This window comes from Suncus etruscus, chromosome 4, assembly GCF_024139225.1.
Source record: "Suncus etruscus isolate mSunEtr1 chromosome 4, mSunEtr1.pri.cur, whole genome shotgun sequence".
Lineage (NCBI taxonomy): Eukaryota > Metazoa > Chordata > Mammalia > Eulipotyphla > Soricidae > Suncus > Suncus etruscus.
In genome coordinates this window covers 126,551,074-126,576,228 of record NC_064851.1, presented here as the reverse complement: position 1 = coordinate 126,576,228, position 25,155 = coordinate 126,551,074, and the positions used below count along the sequence as shown (strand labels likewise).

Here is a 25,155-nt window from a genome sequence, read left to right as displayed (position 1 = left end):
GTGAGGGTGATTAGGAAACTGTTGACATTGGGGATGGGAAATGCACACTGGTAAAGGTTGTTGTACATTTATGGCTGTAATTCAATCATAAGAAAACTTTATCTATGGGGAAAAAAAACTGTAGTATGAACAGCCTTATAACCACAGTGTTCAAATTAAAAAAAAAAATACCAGCAGTTTCCTGTTAAAGAAGAACTCCACTCCTGGGGGTGACCTTGATTCCTCAGCTCTGCCACTACAGATATCACATCCTTATCTTCTTTCTGCCTTACCGGGCCCCACACTGAGGGGTAGGGGCAGGGAAAGGAGCAGTGTTGCTAAGTAGAGTTCACATGTTTTTCCTGAAACTCCTGCAGTTCCTATGATGTGGTCTGCTGCCAGCAGAGCTATGTTTGAATTCCAGGAATTCAAACAGCACCTGCTGTTCCCGCACACCGTCTGCAGTCTTACCTGTGGCTCTGTTGGATCAAGTGTCTTTTGAGAAAGGCACAGCTAGAGAATCTCAGGTCTTAATCCTGGCTTTGCACTCAGGGATCACTCAAGGCAGTCCTCAAGGAACCTTACAAGATGTCCGGGATCAAACCTGGGTCAGTTGTGTGCAAGGGAAGTGCTCAGCCCATTATCCTGTCTTTTTGTAAGTACCCAGCTGCAGTCCTATCTCTTCTTTGTTTCAATATCTGGGGCAAAAGTCTATCGATCCTTTTGCAGAAGTTGTTTTCCTGCACAGAGCTATCACATCCTTTTTCTTTCTTAGTTTTCAGTGATCCTTTTGAAATGACAAGAGGATTGGGACACAGGACCTGACATTGCAAAGCCCCTCATTTCAGCTTGGATCAGTCTCTTCCCCTTGACTTCAGATAGATTGACGGGATTTTTCAGCCATCTGGACACGAGGGCACCCACTCCCTAGAGGAGCTGGGCAGCCTTAACAAGCTCAGGTGCCCAGTCAGCACTTTCCAGCTACTCTATTTTCCACTGACAATGCGTTTAGCAGGAAGGTGATTCCTTCCTAACTGTATTTACTTGCTGTTGACAAGGACTTCTACCAAGAATCTTGGGGGGAAGGGGATGTGTGACTTTAAACCTATCATTAATTAAGGGTTGTTTTTTTTGGTTGTTGTTTGTTTTGTTTTGGGGCCATACCCAGTGATGCTCAGGGATTACTCCTGGCATGGGGGACCATAAGGGACACTGGGTATTGAACCCAGATCCATCCTGTGTCAGCCGTGTGCAAGGCAAATGCCCTACCACTGTGCTATTGCTCTGGCCCCTAATTAAGGTTTTGACAGAGAAGTGCAGCAGGTAACTAAAAAAGAAAAAGTTTTATTTTCAGTAATGCTATTCAAGAGTAGAATTCCCAGGTGCAGAAACAGAGACAGGGTTTTAAACTGAGACCACTTTAGTTTAAATCTGGGGATTCATCCCCAAACAAAGCTGCCACCCCTCACCTCTTATTGCTCAAAAGCAGCATGAAAACTGAAAAGGTAAAACTGTGACTGATCTTTAACTTAGGGATGGGCAATGCCTGGCCATAGAAGGCTTGTGAAATCCTGGGTCTGGACTTGGTCCAGGAGGATAGACATGAAAGCTCCTCATCGTTGCTCTTGGCCTGTCTGTATTGTGCGACCTGCAAATGATGTTATAAACCTCATGATTGCCCTTGACATAAAAAAGATTCCCCATCCTTGTTCTGCTAAAACTGCAACAGAAATCAACAACAATAACAACAACAACAACAACAACAGAATGGAACAGAAATAACTAAACCCTGGGAACATAGCTACATGTCTTTGTATTTTTATTCAACTTTTGAAGTTCCTCTTTTAAAAATTTCTGCCTGATTATGACAAGTAAATGAAAAACCACAATTACAATTGACAAATAGTGGCATGAAAAAGAACACATACTCCATGAGGAATTACACCAAACCCTTTCCTTTTTATTCATTCGAAAGAGTCCAAGACACAAGTGTCAAATATGATCACTGTAATTTTTTTTCATAGAAGGGGAAAACATTTATTTTGGCTGCACTTTTACAATTCTGGAAGTGGTTTTGATAAGTTGCAGATATAGAAACCATAACAAACTTGGAGGGCGTCTGTGAGGTAAGGGACTATTTGATTGGAAAAGACTCCTTTTGTGCTTAATGAATTGCTTGCCAGCTTCAGTGAGTTGTATCTTCCCAGGTATTCAAAGGGAAAAATTTATTTTCCTGCATCAACAGAATTCCTCTGGAAAGGAGTTTCCTGTGTCTCTTATACTCCCCCATCTCTCATCCTGAGGCTGTTCTGGAGCTCTCTGGGTCCCAGAACCCCTGTTATGATGAATTTTCTGCTAAAGCACACACAATACCATAAGCTCTTTTTCCACTGCTTCTCTAAGGTTCAGATGGCAGCACAAAATGTCACTTGTTAAAAGAAAAGAGCAAATACCAAAAACTTGGGCATGTATATCCTAACAAGGGTAGATCTTTTAAAGGGTATTTCACCCCAAGGAGCATTTTTGTTCTCATTTAATTGACTTGCCTGGGGAGTCTGAAGTCAAACACAGATGAACGGGTCTTTCCAAAAGATGGGGCAAAGTCAGTGAGTTGAAGGGTTTAGAAAATGCTTTATGCCAATTGAAACACCTTTATGCCCAACAATTCAATGGTCCATAATCAAATGTTACCATTCTATTTATACATACACACACGCATGCACACGCACGCAAACACATGAGAACTGTGACAAAAGGGACCACCAGATACAATTCTATGAATGTGTTCTAAAAAGAAAATGAAATACCAAAGTTGAGGCATTGTAGCCCAGTACCCCAAGTGGCAAAACTCATCTTCTCCCTGGTGATTTTATGAGGAGAGAAATGAGACTTATTTAAGTAAGGGTTCTGGGGTCTGGGAAGACTTCTGGGGCATACAACACTCTACCCAAAATGAGTCGTGATGTTTTGCAATGCAGCCTAAATTGGTAGTTGTTGTTGTTTTGTGGGGTAGGATTTTGGAACCACACTCAACAGTACTCAAAGCTTACTTCTGGCTCTGTGCTCAGGAACCATTCCTGGAGATGCTCAGGGTACCTGGTGTGGTGCCAGGGATTGCAACAGGGTCAGCTGCATGCAAGGCAGGTGCCTAAACCTCTATACTCTTTCTCAGGACCTTCCTAGTTGATTCTTTGCTTAAGAAACATGTTGTGACTCTCTTGTGACATTCTAAGAGTTAATACTTTCCAAGAGACTGTGAAAATAATACCAGCTGACTCCTGTTTCTTGTATTAAACTGGTGAGGAACAACTTTACTCGGTTTCCATCAGCACTCGTGGAGCTGGCAGGTGTAAAGAGGGGCTTTTCATTCTCTGGAGAATGTGTTACTACAGCAGCAGATGCTGTTCAGCCCCAATTAAGAGACTGGAGAGATTTTACTTCATGGAGATGCCAAAGCCAGGGTTTGCCCAGAGGTGGCAAGAAGCAGTCCTATTGAAGAGTCAGCATTTATAAACCACCTGGGTGGGATTATGAGCTCCAAGGAGGTCATCCCCTTGTTTAGGTACTGACAGATGTGGAGAGACTTCAAAGTGCTCTGCTAAATTTCAGACATTGGAGGGGAAGGGCTTCCTGGCAAAGCTCCCGTATGCCTAAGCCTCACTTCTGTCTGTCCTCACTACCAAGACTTGACACCTCAAGGACAATTTGATTCATTCCTGGGGAGAATCCTAGCCCATGATCAATGCCAATATGTCACTCCAGAGAGACTCCAGAATTTACTCCTGGCTCTGTGCTCAGAGATCACTCAAGGTGGAGCATGGAGGATGATATGCAATGCTGGTATTGGCCACATACCAGGGAAGTGCCTTTCACCCTGGAATATGTCTCTGGCCCCTGAAGTGCACATCTGAAGTGTTAGCTGACTATTGTAACCTCTGAATTAACACTTAATCCACTGGTTGAGTGCATGCTGGATGCATAGCTTTTTGTTTTGTTTTAATCTAAAAAAGAAAGAATAAAGGGAAAACCAAGAGGTCTTCTGCTAAATCACCCCACCTTGGCACAGTTCTCATGCAAAATATTGCACCCAGTGTTCACTAATGCTAGAAGCTTCCCAAGGTATAAATTTAAATGTATTTGCATATTATAAAAATAAAGATAAACATATACATATTTTACACTCATTATGGAACAGCGATGGACGGTCAGTCAATCCCTCTTTCACATTGAACAGAACTGAAATCTGAGTGCTCTCAATACTGCCACCTGGACCAGAGCTATGGCTATATGTGCACAGAAAACAAAATCCCTGAGAAGCCATTCGACTTTTGTTTTGCTTTTCTTCAAGTAGCGCTCTCCTTGGAGGATCACAGTTCTGAGGTTCAGGTTGTAAAACATTTGCTCCATATTCTCTTCCCTGATCCCCTGCCCAAACCCATTCCCCCCACCCAACTCAGTGTGCTCCCTCCCCGAAAGCACTGAACAAATGGACGATTCTTCCCTCGGGTCCCTGCAGGTTACAGGTCACTCTGGGGGCAGGGAGGGGGCAGCGGTAATGCAGAGGGGTCCAGGCTTCTCTCCAGCTCTCTTCTCCATGGAGATGGCCCTGTCTGGCCAGTCACTGGTTCCGGTGCTTCTCACCCACGTTCTTCCTGGAGGGCAGAGAGAAAGAAGACATAGAAATAACAAAGGGCAGGAGGGAAGGGGAGTCTCCAGGAATAGAAGGGGCAGAGGTAACTGCTCTAGAGTTTGTGCACAGGTTTTCATTTCTACCCCTAGAACTCTTGGATGTGTCCATGGCTGGCCACTAATGTTTCTACAGAGAAACATGTCTTTTAGCTAAGAACTTGCTAGAGTTTCAGAGGGGATGTATGCTAATTATCACATGGATTAACTAGTTCCTGGTTAAGAGCCTAAACTTTTTGTTTGTTTCTGAGTCACACCCCGGCTATGCTCCTGGCTCTGTGCTCTTATCAAATCCTGTTGCCCTAGAAACTGCACACTGTGCTGGTGGTTCTCAGCTTTTTTTCCTATGGTGGCTCCTTTCTGATCCTGCTCCCTTCCTGTGCCCCCCACACTTTAGTCTTCTGCTATGGTTCTCTATTTATATGATTTTACACCAGTGGCCCCCTTGGAACAACATTGGCAAACACTGCATTAAGCAACTGTCCTAGAGTTGGAGGAAGTACTAAGAGGTGAGGATGCACTCGGCTGGCATTGGATGGATATAAAATAAGAAACAGCTGCATTTCTAGGTACTTAAACCAAGCGGCAAAAACCAATTCAGACAAAATAGAGCACAGGAATAGAAAATAGCCCTCCCCTCATTTCAATTTTCTAATAATGCCATGAGATCATTTTCAAATAGTCTCAGCAACATTTTTTTAAAGACAATAAGGCCAAGAATATGATCTAGTGGTAAAAGACATGTTTCATTTCTGTAAGGCCCTGTGCAGGATTCTCTGAACAGAAAAAGCAAAGAAAAAGAAACAGAGGTGAAGTGATCTAGCAAAAGACCTGTAAAAAGATGTCTAGCACGAGGGGCCAGAATGGTGGCACAAGCAATAAGACATCTGCCTTGCCCATGCTAGCCTAGGACAGACCATGTTTCAATCCCCTGGCATCCCATATGATCCCCCAAGCCAGGAGCGATTTCTGAGCGCATAGCGAGGAGTAACCCTTGAGCGTCACCAGGTATGGCCAAAAAGAAAAAAGAAAAAAAATGTTTAACATAAGTTTCCATTTCAAGAGTGTGGCAGACTGATATCTGCCTTGCTATGATAACCAGCTGTTCCAGGCAGGCACCAGAGGCCCCACCTTTACTCCATTCTGCCCCACAGTTCCTAAAACTGGCCAGGGCACCCCTGCCTAAGCAATACGGCCCAGCAAAATTACACACATTCAATGCTTTTGCCACTCACATTTCCTAGAATTGGTCACACTACTCCCTTCCTGGGATAGGATAAAATTATTCTATGTACATTTTATTATTGTTATATGATTGGCTCCAAACATTATGTAGTTGGTAAAATTATTACGTATGTATTTCTTATCAATGTTATGTAACTGGCTTAGAATATTTGATAAGCAATTTACTTTCTCCCCTAATGTTGGCCCCAGAGTCCTGCTGACCTGCTCCCAGGACTGACTTATCTATAGAAAGCAGATGTTTCCCACTGAAAGCATGCAAACATTATGCTGTAAGTATCCCCTTAAAATGCCAGGCAGATCTCTCTCTTTGGAGACCTCCATTGTCTTCTTTGAAACTGTGCTATATCCTCTCAAGAAATTTGCTTTGCTCTTGTTTAAATGGTCTCACTCTTGGTAAATTCTTGCACCAAGAATTCTGTGGCTCAGACCCAGTGGGGCCTGAATTCGAGTACCTCCACCCAATCCTTCTAAGGCCACTTGCTCTTACAGAAAAGGCAAGTTAGGATCCATGTCTGCATCTCATCAGTCTGCAAGAACTGTTGCAGCACCATATCCAGAACCATATGGTCAAAAAATGCACTTTCTACTTCTTAGCTATAGACTTTCTATAAACCAGAATGACACCTCTCCATGAGCACATCATTTGATTAATCCTAGTGACTAACAAGCTACCAGGTAATCCCCATCTTACTGTGCATTTTACTGAGAAAGAAAGATTCCAAGAAGAGTTTCCCTGAGGTCACATTCTCCTGTGTGGAGTCAGACTTTGCCAGACTCCACAGAAGGCTTAATGGAGAAAAATGAGGTTGGAATGTTTCAGGCTGAGGTCAATGCCACATTTTCATGGCACTTTGCCAGGAGGCTTTTCTGAAAGCATATTCATGTAGGAACCTTCTCAGCAGACAAGGCTAAGAGCCTGACTTCAAGTTCAGATAATTGACCAAAAAGTCTAATAGGGCAGCCAGGGGCCACCAGGCAGGCCAGTGTGTGGTATGAGGTGGAGCCACTGGGGCTGGCACAGGAGATGGAGTGTCCCCATTTCTCACTGATGCTGTCATTCCTGTGAAATGCACTTTTTGTTTTCCAGCCACACTGTTATTTTACACAAGCAGTAGCTACACAGCCATAGGAAATGAAGCAAAGTGGAGGTGAGTGAGGGACTCAGGCCTTCTCCTCTGTTCTATGACCAAGGCAGAAAATAAAAATATCCTTCCCTTAGACTCACCAATGCCACATTCTCTCAAAGAAACCCACTGTATTTGAAAACCTTCAGGTGGTCAAAAATCTCAGTGCTCTGGAGGGGAGTGAACTATTCTTCCCTCAGGGACCCCAAGCTAGGGAAAGCTAAGATACATAGACACCTTCTTTCTTCAGGCACCAGAGTGAAGCTACTTCTAATGAAGAGAGAAAGACTCACCAGCTTGAACTCTGGTCCCAAGGTTGACACTTTTCATATTTGAATTATTAGGAAAGAGCTGAGCAACCAATGTGCCAACATTATCTAATTCTGTGTCTTAAGAAGCTTATTCTCTCACCTGCCATGGTGTACCTCAAAGTACCACCTGACATACCTCAGGGAGGGGCACCAAATAGCTCAGGATGGTGCCTGAATACCAGAGCCAGCTGCTCACACAGGGTGGTCTAGGGCAAAGGGGTGAGGGTAGTGAAGGGAGCAGCTCAGTGGCAAAAGTGCCTGCTTTGAGAGTATCATCCCTGCTGTGCCCACATGCACTGAGCATAAACCTTGGTCTCTGCTGTTTTGGACCCCAGTGCACAACAGACAGCTATGTGTCTCCCACAACAGATTTGTGTGTAATCCATAGTAATCCAATAACAACTATGGAAAGGGAGAGAGAAAAAAGTCAAGCTAGCCAATCTAAAACCTGCTCAGTCTACTCTGCCCATAACCCTGGTAAAAACCCCATAAAAATCATCATGCATGGCTGCTAAAAATCACTCCTCCTCCTCTTCCCAAACACTTACCTGCATGTTCCCTGCCCCCAACAGAAGAATGTTCCCTATGTGGGAACTATAAGAAATTATTTGGTAGCTGGTTCCTGATCTTCTAGTCTGACCATAGCTCCAAATTTCTCATTCATCCCTGTTTTTCCTAATTTGTAGACCCAGGCCCTGCAATGTAACATTAATGTTATCTGTCAGTACATGACAATACCTGTCAACTACTACAGGGGAAAAGGGCATGGCCAAGAGTGAGTGATCTGAGCTAGCCAACTTACAAGGTTCTTAGGGGTTCACAAGGGCCAAGGGATTTATGCGGAGGGTATGGGCAGGCAAGGAAGGTGTCTATGACCCAAGGAAAGAACTGACCCCTTCTGTAGCTGCATGTAAGCCCCCTTTGCACTTCATGGCAGTGAAGAGAAGCCAGCATTCCCTCCACCTGTCCTGTACTCACCATTACTGTCCACTGCAGATACCTCTATGAAGCTAAATGTTGCTAGGGAATCTGGGAGTAGATTTTACTCTACTAAAATTTTATTTTGCATTTTAAAAATAAGATTACTATCTCTAAAGGTCATTTATCATGTACATTACTATTACTTCTAGTGTAGGTAAGAGTACCCAAATGTATTAAGTGTTAATCTAAGGAGCAGTGCTAAATGCTCTGCCAAGCCCATGGGCCTCAGCCAGTCTGAATCTGCACATGACATGCTGATGACAGCACTCACATCCTTAAAGATTAAGCTCAGAAACTAACTCCCGATGATCAAACTGCATTGAAAAATACATGCAAACACTTTTTTATTTTTTCAAAAGCAATCACTCACTTAGTCAATGCAAGGTTTTCCTGATGTATTCATGGATGAAATTAGAATACATTGTTTTGAATAACTTCTTTCTATTAACAGAAATCAACAGTCCCTCATATGTGCAAAATTACAGTCACTTAGCAAAAGAATCAGCATTTTTCTTATTTTATTTTTGATTTGTTTGAGGGCCACACCCATGGTGCTCAGGAATCACTCCTGGAGGGGTTTAGGATTGAATCAAACCAGGATCAGCCATGTGCAAGGAACGCTCCCTACTTCTTTTGTGTGTGTGTGTGTGTGTGTGTGTGTGTGTGTGTGTGTGTTTTGGGTCACACCCGGCAGTGCTCAGTGGCTCCAGGCTCAGAAATTACTCCTGGCAGGTATGGGGGACCATATGAGACGCTGGGATTCGAACTGATGACCTCCTGCATGAAAGGCAAAAGCCTTACCTCCATGCTATCTCTCCGGCCCGAAAGCTCCCTACTTCTAAACTGTTTTTTATGTTTTCCTATTCTTTTTTTTCTGTGTGTGTGGTTTTTGGGTCACACGCGGCAGCACCCAGGGGTTACTCCTGGCTCTATGCTCAGATATTGCTCCTGGCAGGCTCGGGGGACTATATGGGATGCCGGGATTTGAGCCACCGACCTTCTGCATGCAAGGCAAACGCTTTACCTCCATGCTATCTCTCCAGCCCATTTCCTTATTCATAATCTCCAAATGTGTCTTGATTCGGAATAGGAATAAGAAAAAGACTCATAATTTTTCTCCATCTTGCACATTTTCAAGATGAAGATGGCTTCATCTCCAACTCTGCCCCACTTCTTAAGCTATTCTCCCCATCCTCCAGCGTGCTATAACTGTGAGAACACTTTTTCTTCCCAGAGACTTACCCTTAAAACTTGGTGCTCCTAAAGTCACAGATTGAGAACAGTAAAAATGATGGCATTAGGGAAAGAAGCACTATCTTTTCCACTTAATTTTCCAAGAAAGTATGGAGATACCTAAGCAGAGAGGGAACAAATTCCAGTGTCAATGTGGCTGATGGGAGACTAGATAATGAAAGAAACAGTCTTCCTCCCAGCCTTTAAAGGCTACACTGCCTCATCCTCAAAAGAACCAATGAGTGCCCTCAATAGGTTCCACCCCTTAGGCAAGCTCCATGCTGAGCCCCCACACTCTGAAGTATATTTTTCCCCACTTCATGTTTCAAAATTCTAGGGTCCATGAAATTCTAGGGTCTCTATTGTGATTAAGCTCAATTCAACTCGCTATATTGCTTTAAGAAAATGCCATCCTGTCAGTACTAATCTGAAAGTAGTCAAATATACTTGTCTGAATAGCCTCATGCCAAACAATGTCACTGCCCAAACTCCTAGGGGGTAGAATCCCTGAAACTTTCTGGAAACTTGCTTGAGTGAAAAGATTACAGAATATAGGTACTACCGAACGTTGGAAAGGCAACTTAGAAACCAACAGTCTTAGATTTGCCTTTTCTTGGTAGTTGTGGTTTCTGGGAATGGTAGAAAATGGTTCGCCACTTAGCACACCTGCTCTGTTTTCTGATTCTGCATCACAAGATCTGTTCAAATTAATTTCCTGTTTCAGCCCCAGGCATTTGGAAGAATTTGCCTATGTGCAGACATGAGAAATGTCAAATGTCAGGAAGTAAGCATGACATATTTCCATTTCCTGTAGTTTAAAAGTTTGGTTCATAAAAAAACCCACAGGGAAAAATGTGGGTTGCATTCCAGGATGCCTCACAGTAAAATATTTTTATGTGCTAACCTGTTGAGTCCTCTCTTTTCAATAAAAATCAGTAAATGCTTTAGATTATATGGCACCTGACCAGAGTGGACACTTTAATTAGTGGGGAAGGAAGTTGGTCTAAAGCAATTTGGAAATAAATGTTTTCCAGCAAACTGAAAAAGAAAAATGGTGATTTGCCAAACAACATTCCACAATTCCTTTTTAAATTAGAATATTAAGTATTTCTACCTGCAAAACAACAGGAGGAAGCAGGAATCCACAGATTTTTTAAATATATTTTAAAAATCATCCTTCTACTCTCTCCTTTTCCCACTGAAGGTATATATTCCCTCATGATTCCTAATGTCCAAGGCCTAATGTCCACCACCTTCTTTACTATCAGTGAACCCAGTAGACAGCCACAAAGAAGTCTTGAAGGATAAATGTGGGAGGTGATGGATATGTTAACATTCCCATGTCAGATCACAACTGCCTTTCCTTTAGATCAACCACAATCTTGCTAATTACAAATCACAACAAGGCAAAAGGGGAAAAGATCAGTGGCTGTCAAAGGCAAAGATGGAAGGAAGAGAAGCCAGAGGATTTCCAGGACAATGGAAACAATGTGGATCGTATTATGGATGATAGGAGCACCATTATATATGTACACAAATTTATGGAATACTCAACATCAAAAACACTGTGTGCTGTGAGTGCTAATGTTGTATGCATGTACAGAAATTAACAAATGTGTGCTGGGGCAGAAGAAGGGGAGGGGAGGTTATAAAGCTAAGCATAAGAAGGGTCATGGGTAGACAGAAAGTCTCTACCATTTCAATTTTGTAAACCTTAAAGCCTATGTGTGTGTGTGAGTGTTATTTTTAAAATCACAACCTATGCTTTAAAAAATATTTAAAGCACTGCCTTTTTTTTTTAAAAAAATGAATGAGGCTGCTCTCTCCCCAACCAGCTCCACCCATCTGTTGCTTAGTAAGTGAGGTGCTGGCAGAGAGTGGGGAAGGAGGGAGCAAAGAGCAAAGTTGAGCAAAGTCGAGCAAAGTCAAATGCAGAGAACTCTACCTACTCTAGAGAATGACTACCTACTCTAGGCTAGTGATAACATGCATTTGGAAGAATTTCATAAAACTTAGCCATCTGGGGCTGCAATGATAATATAGTGGGTAGAGCATTTACTTTTTTTTTTTTTTTTTTTTGGTTTTTGGGCCACACCTGGTGATGCTCAAGGGTTACTCCTGGCTATGCGCTCAGAAGTCGCTCCTGGCTTGGGGGACCATATGGGACACCGGAGGATCGAACAGCGGTCCATCCTAGGCTAGTGCAGGCAAGGCAGGCACCTTACTTCTAGCGCCACCACGCTGGCCCCAGAGCATTTACTTTGCCCAAGGCTGATCCTTGATATCCCATATGGTCCCCTGAGCCTACTAGGAGTAATTCTTGAGCAAAGAGTCAGGAGTAACCTCTGAACACTGCTGGGGGTGGCCCCAAAACCAAAATAAAAAACAAACAACCTCCAAAGCTTCTAGCAATCTGTTTAATAGCAGAATGCTGGGTAGCAAAATCATTCCTGAAAGGGATATGGAAAATATTCATTGGCTGCATGGAACTGGGTTTTGTATTGGATGGTGACACAAGATTATAAATGGGCTCACTATAAATGTGGGGTGGGGAGGACAATGAAAATGTTCTAAAGTTAGACTGAGGGCCTTTTCACAGTTGTGTACAAACATGAACAATACCAAATGATGCTCTAGAAAATGTAGCAGACAAAAATCTGTACCCTCAGTGAATTTGAAATTTTATAAAGCAATCCAGAAAATTTACTACTATATTCATCTCTATTTTGAAATGGTTGAAAATCACCCCAGGATAAGCAAAGTACTGAAATTTTTAGAAATTTCTAGAATTTCTATCTGATAACCAGCAGAAAGGACCAGAAGGCACTCAGCTCCTTGGAGGGTGAAGCAGTGGGACAGTAATGGAGGGAGGGACCAATACTTATCTTTATTCTGTTTCTCCCCAGAGGTCAATAATATACTTAGAAATACTTTCAATGCAAAAGAGGAAAGTGTGAAACTCAGAAGGAAGAGCCAAGCAAATAACAATCATTGGCAGTTTCTCTTTGTTACCATGTACATGGTGCAAAGAGGGGTACTCAAATGCCAGATCTCTGACTAGATCAATATAGGAAAGGGGCAAAGTAGTTAAAAAAAGAGTTTGAATGGGGCCGAAGATAGCACAGAGGTAGGGTATTTGCCTTGCACACTGCCAACATAGGACGGACCCCAGGTTGATTCTGGCTTCCCATATGGTACCCTGGGTTTGCCAGGAGTGATTTCTGAGCGCAGAGCCAGGAGTAACCCCTGAGCACCATTGCTGCTGGGTGTGACCCAAAACCAAAACAAACCAAAAAATATAATAAAAAGAGTTTGGAATATCTTTGTTAAAACTAGCACAAGATCAATGCTCAGGAATACCCTGGTTTATTCTCACATGCCTGGACAGGTCTGGCTGATGCGTGTTGACCTGGCAACATTGAGTCTTTCTATCGCTTTAAGTCCTTTTCTGATTGAAGCAATTAAGTGTTCATTTAAAAAGGTAAACTGAGAGGCCACTGAGGTGGCGCTAGAGGTAAGGTGTCTGCCTTGCAAGTGCTAGGAATGATCGCGGTCGATCCCCCGGCATCCCATATGGTTCCCCCAAAACCAGGGGCAATTTCTGAGCACTTAGCCAGGAGTAACCCCTGAGTATCAAATGGGTGTGCCCCCCCCCCAAAAAAAAACAAAATAAAATAAAATAAAAAGGTAAACTGAGGGTGCAAGGGGTTGTATTGATCTGTGTAGCATTTATCAGGTTTTTTTTGTTGTTGTTGTTCTGTTTTTTTTGTTTGTTTTGTTTTTGGGTCACACCTGGTGATGCTCAGGGGTTACTCCTGGCTATGTGCTCAGAAATCGCTCCTGGCTTGGGGGACCATATGGGATGCCAGGATTTGAACCACCATCAGTCCTGGATCAGCTGCATGCAAAGCAAATGCCCTTCAACAGTGCTATCACTCTGACCTCAGCATTGATCAGTTTTACAAGGTGTTCTGAATAGGTTATAGACCAGAAAAAAGTCCTAGACCCAAAGATCCTTTGTAACCTGAGGAATTTGAGAGATTCAATAGACACAGAATCAACTTGGCTGCTAGTGTGTCCTGGCCCTGGGGATCCTGATATTCATGGTCATCTACCTGATGTTTATGCGATGATAAGAAAGACAAAGATAATCTGCAGTACCCAGTTGAAGTGGCAAATCTAGGGAGACCTCTCTCTACCTCCCATTCTACTGGAGGGATCCCAAGTCTAACTCTTCGACACAGATCTTAGCTGAACTGATATAGCAATCTTCCCTGATGACAGTTTCTTTCAAATCCCTTAGTTCCATTACTGAATCCACCTGGACTCAGCTCAGTGGCCACTGGTTTTCAGAGCCATGAACTGTGCGTGCTTGGGCAAGTAGTCTGTTCCTGTCAGACTGGATGCCAGGAATAAGAACATCAAGTTCGAGTGTACTTTTTCATAAATAAGAACAATGGACACAAGTTTTGCCTTGCTTCTCTATTTTTTTTTAAAAGGACAATTCCTAAGAAAAGTCTTGATTGATATGCAAAATCTCCTATTTAAAGTGTCCTCCTTCATTTCAAATTGTCACTTAAAATCCAAACCTGACTTCCACTTGAAGAGAGGCTTCTTTATTTTTCCTTCTCCATTTCAAAATAAAGCAATTCACACCAACAAGACAAAGCAATTTAATACCAGGCCACCTTGGAGCTCTGCAGAAGAGCACTTGCCTTGCATGTAGGAGGTTTTGTGTTCATTTGCAGTACAGAAAAAAAGTTCAATTCCTAGAAGTTTCCTTTAGCATGTTTGTGTCTGAGGCCATGAGGCTCTGATTACGCAAGATTTTAAAAGTTGCTTGTTTCTTTAGGGGTAAATTAAGTCTGTGAGGGCTGTGATCACACTTTTTCCAGGCTGGTATAAATGTCTTTCTTCAGTGGGTGCAACAAGAAACCGCTGAGAACACGCTGATCAAGCTGGCTCGCTGCCACTGTGGTCTCTTGTGCAAAGGGATATTCTCATTCCTACCTCTAGCTCGCCTATTAAAAGGCACGTGTCTTTGGCAAAACAATAGATTAATGTCTTTCCTGGCTTAGGAAAATCTATGCCAATACAGAGGGTACTAAACAATGGTCTCCCCCACTCCATTCTTTACTCCACAGTGTCCAGAATATTTCCTTGTCTTTATTTTCCATGAATTTGAAAGAAAGAGATCCATGTACTCCAATGCAAAGAGAAGCAGCATTTCTGTCATTTGATCCATTCATAACCTGGGGTGTGTATGTGGGGTGGGGGAGGGAATCTTCTGGGTAACAGGAAGTTGCTATGTAAGTCAACATTAATATTTAAGAAGTAATGTACAATGTCACCATGTCTGAGGGGCCCATCAGTGAGGGACTGAACTACATGCAAGTTCACTAGAATAGCCTGCTGCTGAGCCTAAGAGCTTGAGATAAGTATTTCCCTAGGGTGTGCATTGATATTTTCCAGCACCAGCAGATTAGGAATATCCTAATGAGTCTCGAGGCTGGAAGGAAACTCTTCTGATGAGGCTGCTAATGAACTGGAGGGTCCCCTCAAATCTCTGTGGAGAGCACACAGAGGACAGGCACTGAGGCCGATCCCAAGAGGGGAAGCCAAGGAGTAAGATTCTCAAGATGAAATGACAGCTCACCAGAGTCCAAATGCAAAAAACACCCCGACCTCCCAATACAAGCTTATACACAAAATCGACCTCTAATCAATCTATCAGCCTGCCTCACTTCCTCCATGCTCGGGGCTGTGTGGGGGCCCTGAGCACCATTATAAGACCTGCTCCAAGAAGATCTCTGGTTGCCACTTGCCAAAGTTGTAGGCTAAAAAGGATCTTTTCTGCTTAGGAGTGGCCTGTTTGGTTCTTACGACCACAAAACAATATAATACACATTATAATAAACAATACATCAAGATGTGTTTTTACTAGATAAAATATAGTAAACTTAAGTTTACTAGATAAAATATAGTAAATCTAAACACCCAATTCAAAAGTTTAGTTCATAGTCTCTGTGTCTGAGTCCATTTGGATGAAGGACGGGAGCCCACGCCACAGAGCCCAGATACCAGAAACGGACAGAGAAGCCAGTTAATCTGCTACAGATTTCCTGCAGTTTCCTTTCTTTAAAGGGCCCTGGATTGTTCTAAGAGGGATAGACAAAAACTCACCACACAAAAGCTTCTATATGGTTGCATAAATGTCATACTTTACAGGAAGGAATGACATTGTATATTTATTATATCATAGCAAAGTTGTCTGTTCTCCTGAGTCTACAGGGTTTGATTCCTGAGTGCAGTGACAAGGAATAACTCCTGAGCACCTCTGGTTATGGCCCTCAAACAAAACCAAGATTTTTAAAAAATGTTCTTTTGGGGGGCTGAAGCAATAGCACAACAATGGGTAGGGCATTTGCCTTCCACAGGCAATCTGGGTTTAATCCCTGGCATCCCATTCCTGAGAACCCTCAGTAATGTCCCCTGAACACAGAGACAGGGGTAATCCCTGATCACTAGCAGGTGTGGCTCCCTTAAAAATAATCTCTTTTGCCAGCAAATGTTCAAAATAATGATGATTGATGATGATGATGATGATGATGATAATAATAATAATAATAATAATAATAATGAAATATTTCTAGTTTGTGTGTAAATAAGCTAATGGAGTAAGTCTATTACTCCAATAGCAGGGGTGTCTGTCCTAGGGGACTGGGAGCTGCTCATGTTTTTTTTTTTCTGAGATGTACTTTAACTAAAACTTTAGTAATCCCAATGATGGAGACATGATCCAATGATGGGGTGAATGCCATATTCCAAACTTACTTTGAACAGGGGCTGATCACAGTTGGTGTTGGTGGGTAAACCAAGGCAACATTCACTCGCTCGCTGCCATTCTTGGGGCAGATGATCTCGGCTACTCCTTCTGGTCTCGGCTGGCTCAGCAACTCTCCTAAAAGCGAGAAAAAAATACATTCATGAGATCTGCCTTCAAAAGCAGTAGACAGAGAAATGTAGCTCATAAGATGGGAAAACAGAAAGGTCATGGACTGAGTAAAAAAAGGGGGTACCAGCCCATAGGGCTAAAAAACAATGTTCCCTACCTGCAACCTCACCTGCATCTAAGGAAAAAAAAAGAAAAGGCTACTGCAAGAAGGCCATCATTGGACAAGGACAAAGACAACATCTGCCACTAGTCCCTGACATCCTTCCTTCCCGCAGGCACACAGGCTCCAAGATCTTTATCTAGCTGTCATGCAAATTGAGCCAGGATCCCTAGAGCCCAGAGAAGCAAGGTTGCTGGGAGGTATTCATAATTAGGATTCAGGGCAGAACACAGCACTCAGCAGCCTTTCTACAAAGCCCTGAGCAAAAGCAGACTAAAGGTGTTATCAAGATAAAAGTTCCTACTGGCAAGGTGTCCTAAATTGCTGGGTCCACAGATTTGAACACAACAAAGTAACTCTATCTTGTGAACAAGGGGTTCAAATAAGAGAGATACTTAATGTTCTACCATAATACACTACTCAGCATGCCCCAGGTATCTCTTATCTCCAACTAGATCATGAAATCCCCAGGAGTAAGATAACTTCCAAGTCCGAGTTTCAATCCCCCAAAGTGCTTACAGTGGGGCCCAGTCCTTCTGTTCTTGCAGCCAGCACTGGCTCTAGTTCACAGAGCATTTAATCAAAGGCTCTTGCTAATGATGGCACATGGTTCCCCAGTTCCACCTACTTATAACTAGAAGGTAAACAAACCAAAGCAAGGGAGCAAGATATGACAAAGGGGGGAAAGAGGTGGTGTAAACTGTCACCCAGAGCCCAAAGTATGTGCCAACATATAATGATGCACCAAACCAAACCAAAGGCAAAACAAAGGAGACAAAATGCCTCAAAACAGTACTTAGAAATGCCTTCATTTTAGCAAGAGTCCCTGCTGATAGAGAATGCCCATGTGCCAGTGTGAAACTGAACTTTAACTGTATATCCATTTCATGTACTTTGCAGTCTTGACAATAGCCCAATGAGGATTATTCCTATTTTACAAATGAGCAAGCTCAGGGAAGAGCTGGGGATATACCCAGAGCCAAGAGCTGACAAGGAACAGACTCAGATGTGACCTTCAGGTGACCTCAGGGACCCATCTCTGAGGCACTTTGACCATGTCTCTAGTAAATCCCCAAATGAAAACTGCTACTTTATACCACAAGACATCATCTCTAAGGAGCCAGCTAAAAATATGATTTTTAAATTGGAAAGCTTAGCATTGACCTATTTGTATTTTGATGAAAGACTGGTTTTATGTCAGGCTTTGGTTATCTTCATTTGGCTTTGCCCAACAGGAAACAAATGTCACTGGAACTCCTTCAGAGATAGCGGTAAACATGAACCATTGTAAAAGTTCAGTTAAGCATCATTAATGTCTGTAGAATGAAGGTATCAGAACTGTACTCTGACACCGGCTAGGAAAAGATCCCACAAAAAATAATTAAAAATAAAAACCACGTGAGTTAAAATTGCAAACAGTAAATGTCATCTAAGGAATAAAATGAACCCAAGTCAGTGTGCGAGAGTGCACAAGGTCTTGGAAGCTATCCAATCCAAATGCCACCGGGTAAGCCAGAAGCTCTGATTTCAACAGCTCGGCTCATACCCCTCCCAGAGCTGTGCACCTCTAAACAAACTCACCATCCAAATTCCAGGGCTAGCACCAATGAGCAAGTTCTCTGAACACCCCATCTTGATGACACCCGGTCCCTGGACTGCCCTTCCTTTTCTCCTCCCCAGCTCTTTATTTCTAAGATCTGTCCTAATATTAACCCCAAGGCCTGAGCACAGACTACCCTTTTCTGATTTTCCCTGAGAATTCAGTCCTGGTTGGAATTTCCTGGCTGTGCTGGGTTTTCGTGCAGCAGCCTGGGTGTCTGAAATGATTACTGCCAATCCAGCACAGGCCCCAGCTCAGCATGATTAGTTTAATGTTCTGGATCTGTGGTAGGCTGCAGAGACCAGGTTGTCTGAGAATTTGAAATAATGGGCAGTTTACCAGAAAACATCACCTATTCCTATGAAATCTCTGCTGGTGCTTCCCAGGATCATACAGGAGGAGCAAAAAAAGTGAATTACTTTGGCTATTCTGCTGCCAGCCAAAGAAACAGCACACTGGTTGAAGCACCAACAATTTTAGACATCTAAAGAGTCACTTGATGTTTAAGGATTTTAAGCAGTAAGTAGTAGAAATGTCATCCGTCCTCTTATAAGACTGCAATGGCCTATAGCATTGTGTCAGTCTTTTTGGATTTAAAAAACACAAGAGTTGTTGGATAAGAAAAATAGGAGAGATTCCCCTCTCAAACATCATTTTTAGGACTAGAGTAATAGATAGTAGAGCAGGGAGGATGTTTGCCTTGCACACAGCTGACCTGGGTTCAATCTCCAGTATTCATTGGTTCCCTGAGACCACAAAGCTTGAATCCTAAGTATAGACCCAGGAGTTAACATTAATCACTGCCAGGTGTGCCCTTCCCCCCCCAAAAAAAATTTCTCTCTCAGCACAAATAGGAAAAGTGATGTAAAATATATATTATTTACTAAAATAGAAGCAGTCATTTAAAATACCCTTAATGCAAAGGGTATTGATCTCCAGAATACAGCATAGTTAGGCATCTAATTGTGGTGGTAGCACTAATGTGTGAGGCACTGTGGGACAGAAGTACCAGAGTGGAGGGTCTCATATCCCAGAAGACTTGATTTCATATCCAAGAGTGCAAAGAAGACTTGCAGGTTGGATGCCCCCAAAATGAGCTACATGAGTGAAGAGCAGATAAATGTTGATCTATAAGACTGGAAAGATTTCAAAGACTACAGAATATTTTTGGGGTTCCTCACTGGAAGTTCTCAGAGGCCCAAGGAGGCTCCAATGGCAATTCTTGGTCAACGTAGCCAGTGGTTCACTGCAAAAGCCAAGGATAATGGGTCACCCATTATACTCAGTGGAATATGTGGCGTTAGGCACTGACACTAGGTCAAAAGCATGCTAGTTGTATGCTCTAAGAATGCCCGAGGAGTGTGGAAATTGACTTTAAAGACCCAGTAACATTTATTACCAGTATGAACACCAGCAGCACATGCACTAGACTTCCCCAGCTGCTGTGATGTGTGTTGAACTCAGCACCACACCCAAACTAACCCCAGAAGAAAAAATGATGAGCGCAGCCACAGTGAACATCTATTGGCAGTTATGTGCTTTTACTAGAATGTGTGGTCCTAGTCCTCATGACAATCCTGTGAAGTAGATTCAGCGATTGTCTTATTAGACAGGGATAAAAGTGAAGCACAGAGCATGAAGTGATTCATTCAGGTTCACACGGAGGTGATGGCAGCACCAGAGTCTGACCCAGTATCACTCCTGGTGGTAGTTGCTGCCACTCCTTTGTGAACACTGCCACTCTCCTTTGCAGGCATCTCCTAGCCCATTGCTGTCTACACTACACCCACCTGCACAAGACAAAGGGATCTGACATGGTGAACCTTTGTTAAATGTGCAGAAGCTAAATCAGGCAGCTGAGGTTTCCTCATTCCCTTACTATAGAAAAAATTGCTCTAAAAACCTGAGACTCAGAAATCTATTTGGCAAACACATCACTGTTTTCTCTCCTGCCCAGGAACATAAGTTCAGCTTTTCGGATTGTGTTCATTAACCAAACATAAGTGCAATGCTTCCACCAACCAACTATTCAACTTCTTTTTATTTTATTTTATATTTTATTTTATTATATTAAAACTATTGTGATTTACAAAGTCCTTCATAGTTGGGTTTCAGACATACAATGAATGCGGAACATGGTCAGCAAATTCTAAAAGTGGATCTGGCTAATAGCCCACACCACAATATTCAAAGTGCCCAATTTTTCTAACAGCGGAGGACAAAGAAAGCTCACCTTCCCGATTACATGTAAAGATCTGTTACAACAAATATTCCTCAAAGCAGCATAGGTTGTCTGGAAATGAAATCATTTTTAGAGTAAACAAGTGCATACTTTCTATGAAATAAGGAACTACCTGGCTATCTTCTAGATTAATTTTTTTTTAAATAATTTTTAATTCAAGGTTGAGTTTAACTCCAATTTTCTAAAATTCATCCTGCTCCTCCAGTCCAAGGTCACAGCTACATTTGGATTGCATGAGGGACCACAGTAAGATACAGCCAGGTCTGTCTGTCAGTCCCCTCAGGGTAAAGGCTCTGAAAGTACTGAGCTGAAAGTTGCTACTCTGCAAATACCCTCAGGTGGCCAGAGACAGGAGGACATTACCACTGGTCCATAGAAGAGGACAGCCAGATGGAAAGTATATGTCACCTTGTCTCAAAGGAACCAAGTCCAGGAAACAGATGGAGAAAAAAAGACCTAACATAAATGTGTTCTTTTTGCTTGTTTGTTTGTTTGCTTTGTTTTTGTTTTTGTACCACATTGAGCAGTCCTCAGGGATTACTCTTGGCTCTGCATTCAGAAATCATCCCTGGTGGGATCAGGGGACCCATATAGGGTGTTAGGGATCTAACCAGGGTTAGATCCAGCACCTACCTGCTGTATTATCTCTCCAACTCCTAACAGGTTCTTAGGAAAGAGGCAAGCTCTCAATTTCTGTTCCTTATAAGTTGTGAAAACACAACCATTGGTGTCTTTAGTGTGTATAACCCATGCCCATGTGGGATGGGTAGCCTGATTCAGGGCCAGCCAGTATCTAAAGTCAAGCACTTGCTTGGGCACTGCTCAGAAGAAGGAAATTATATACAGCACATGTTCTTATGTGTAGTCTAGACTTAGGAAAAGAAATTCCCAAAAGATCTGGGGAGAGCTAAGTTGTGGGCCTGCCTGTCAGGTTAGAGACCTCAAGTTGGACTTAGTCCCAGCCTCCAAGTGTTGCTGTATGGGATCCCTAGTACTTCTGGTACACCACAACCAAGTTTATGCCCCCCCCCCCCGCAACAGCACAGCTGAGTGAGCCCCTATATTGTAACAACAAAGAGTTTCAATTTATAAAATGACTTTGCTTTCAGCCCTTTTAATACAAAGCATGTAACTGTGGGTCTAAGGGTGTGTGTTGGGTGTGCAAGTGAGTGAATGAAAAAGGATGAATGACAGGCGTGGAAGCCAAAGAAGAGACAGGAGCCAAGGACAAATTCTGGAAGGAAATACAGTGACATGCTATTCAGAGAAGACAAATAGAGTGGAAGTTACCCTTCCAAGGAGGGTGTGGGCTGAGAAAGCTATCTTGCCCAGTCCTCTCCACTATAAAAAGGGGGGGGGGCAAAATTATATGTCTGCTATTCAAACTATATCTTTTTAACAACTGTAAAAGCTGTCTAGAACATTCAAATCACACTAATCAAGGAACATTCAAATCATAGTTATCAACAGAAAATATGTGGAATTGCAACTCATAGAGTAATAATAAAACAGAATTTGAGGCTGGGAGAGAGGGAAGCAGTAGAGTAAAAACCTAGCATGCTGGCCCTGAGTCTAATCCCTGCAGCTGGAAGGCTTTCTGAGCAATGCCAGGTGTAACACAGAACAGTCAAGCACACACTGCACACTGGCCTCAGCCCATCAAGAATGGACCCTGAAGGTAAATACATAAGTAAAAAGCCTCTTGAAGTTGGGGTCTCAGTGTCAATCCTGGGTAAGATTTACTGCTCTGGGACTGAAGCGATAGTACAACAGGTATAGAACTTCTTTTGCATGTGGATGACCTGAATTTTTTCCCAATCACCACATATGGTACCCCTGAAACCACCAGAAGTGATCCCTGAGCACAAAGCCAGACGCGCACCACTGGGGCTTACAGTACAAAACAAAACAAAACAAAAAATTCAGTGGTCTGTGGGTCTGTCAGTCTAGCTAGGAGATGGAAATTACCATAAAACTTGAAACTAGACAGGAAGGGTGAATATAATAAATTATACAGCAACCAGAAAGATAACATAGCAGGTATGGAACTTGATTTGCACACACCAGACTGGGGTCTGGTCCCCAGTATTCCATAAAGTTCCATAAGACCAACAAGGAGTGAGTCTTGGGTACAAAGCCAGTACTGAGCCCCAAGTCTTGCCCAACCCTATATAATCTACTATTTACAGGGAACAAACTACTAGGTGCATAGAGGCATAAATTCTAAGAGAAACTATAAGGTGAAGGAGAATATTCTGAAGGAAAAACTTGGACATCAACCTGGAGGAACAGGGCAGGGGCTCAGAGCAACTGCTTTGCAAGAGGATGGTCATGAGTTCAAATCCCAGTATCCCACACATGCCGAGCACTATCCTTGTAGCTCTGTGATCTGTGATCCTTGGCACTGAGTGGATTCTGGCCTCAATGCAGCCTGGAGTTTGTATACACCAAAGAAAGGAATATGATTCTACAACTTGAAAGATGAAAGCCTCTAGAAGGACTCCGCCCATTTCCGGAGTATCTGATTCTTTTATTTATTTTTTTTCCTCCAGGTTATTACTTTTCTCTTCTTCAAACAAAACGCATAACTTGAACTATCTAGTTCTGCCTCCCAATTGGGGAGGGAGATAAGGGAGGTACCAAGACCAAATAGGTGAAGACCACTAAGTAGTAAGCTAGGCACAGAGGGGACCACTTATTCTAGCAGCCCCGGGGGAAAGGGAAGAGGATATGGGAAGAAGGACAGGAATGCAGATGGAGGGAGGACAATTCAGTGATGGAAATTCCCCTGATTTTATGTTAATATGTACCTAAAATATTATCAATGATATGTAAGCCATTATGATTAAAATAAAAATTGTATTTAATAAAAAAAAGAGAAAGATGCCTGAGTGCAATAGGCAAGCATTCATGCCACATGAAACACTTGATTTCAATACTTTGTTTCCATTGCTTCTCAATCTGGTCAAAGTGATGGCACAGGCAGCAGGACGAGGCTGCAGAATAGCCATACTTGCTGGCTCTGCTCTGCAAGTCCCACCATGACTCTAATAACATGGCCTCAATCCTCCTGGAACAGGGATGCTGGTAGTAGTGGCCTTGCAGGATCCTGTGATTTATTATTGATGGCTGGGGCTCTACCCAGGGCCAAAAAGCTCAACTCTTCTGCTCCCTTCTACCTCCTGACATAATAGTATATATGATGGTATGTAGTATATACCATGTAGCCTCATAGTAGTCAGACTGAGTGCTGTTTGAGCTCAGAGAAACCCACCAAAGCAGCCAATAGTCCTGAGTTTCCTTTGAGATCAGAAAAGGGTGACCCCAGATTATCTTGCCCAGGACAGAGTTCAGCTAAGGAAAAAGGATTGTGGACAGGATTTTTTTCTCAGCTCTCCACCAGCTCTTTGCCACTTCCCACACAATATACGTTAAGTTAGAGCTTCCATTTTCTAACATTTTTTTCCTTTTTAATCACACAGATCATCTTCTCCTTCCCATTTGGCATTCAGGAATTCCTTTTTCTACACCTCTCAATTCTATCAATCACTTGCTATGGAGCAAAGGTCCTCTCCCTTCTCCAAGCTCCCTTCTGCCTAGACTTTCTCCATTTGCTGAAAAATCTCAGTGTTCTCCAAGCTACCAGACTGAGTTCCTGAGTTAAGTTCCTTCCTCTCAGTGGTCAGTCTCAGTGTGGAGACAACACGGCTCATAAAAATTTCTGGAAGTTTCCACTTTAAAGCACAAGATGCTGACAGACAAAAAAAATTATTCCTGATGCTGAGCATAAACATCCCAAGACAGCAGGTGAGCTTGGTTCATGGGATATGTATTAATATGTACGAGAAATGACTCAGAGAAGTTGCAGGAAGTTAGAGCGCCTGCTAGGAACGCAGTTAAAATAACAATTAAGGAGCCAGAGCAATGGGACTGTGGATAGAGCATTTGCTTTGCATGAAGCAGACACAAATTCGATACCTGAAATTCCATATTGTTCCCAGGGCACTGCCAGGAGAAATTCCCGAGTACAGAATTAGAAATAACCCTTAAGGTGGTGTTTTTGAGAAGATAGTAAGTGCTCATGAAAAATTCACTATTCTGAAACTGGAAAGATAGTATAGGTTCTGGCACTTGCCTTATATGAGGCAAACCCTGGTTCAATCTCCAGCACTGAGTATGGTCCTGTGATCACCATCAGGAGTGAGACCGAATTACAAAGCCATGAGTATGCCCTGTGAACAGCTAGGTGTGACCCAAAATACAAAGAAGAAACTTATGCTCCAAGAAGTGGCACAGTCTCCTCAAAACAGTGCAAATTCCAATTGATAGACAGTGAGGCACAGTCTTGAGAAGGCCTAGGGTGAAGACAATGAATGGCTTTCACATCAGGACTCTCACAGAAAAAAAAAAAAAAATGAAATAAAGCACCCGTGCTGGCAGGGATGTGCTAAGAAAGAAGCCTTCCCTCACTGTTGGAGGGATCAGTGTCTCACTCAGGCTCTGTGGATAACAGTATGGAGATGTAATCAAAATGTCAATCTAGAGCTTTCCTATGACCCAGAAATCCCATTTTCTGGCCCAAGGACACAAAAATATTAATTCAATATGACATACTATGCACACCTATGTGCCCACAAAG

General features: G+C 42.7%; 1 protein-coding gene across 2 annotated transcripts in view; it reads right to left on the bottom strand.

Annotated features, from left to right (window-relative positions):
- Positions 1-3,841: 3,841 nt before the first annotated feature.
- MFHAS1 (multifunctional ROCO family signaling regulator 1) overlaps positions 3,842-25,155 on the bottom strand; it is a 92,278-nt gene continuing 70,964 nt past the window's right edge. Inside the window, exons 2-4 of one of the 2 annotated variants that reach the window (XR_007494881.1) lie at positions 16,394-16,520; positions 9,569-9,679; positions 3,842-4,631 (exon numbers count right to left, since the gene is read on the bottom strand). Coding sequence is in view for 1 of the 2 variants with exons in the window: in XM_049772337.1 (XP_049628294.1) it covers positions 4,598-4,631; positions 16,394-16,520 (161 nt within the window). In the remaining variant the exon portion in view is untranslated. The remainder of the gene's footprint in view (positions 4,632-9,568; positions 9,680-16,393; positions 16,521-25,155) is intronic. The other variant, XM_049772337.1, reaches the window with a different exon arrangement.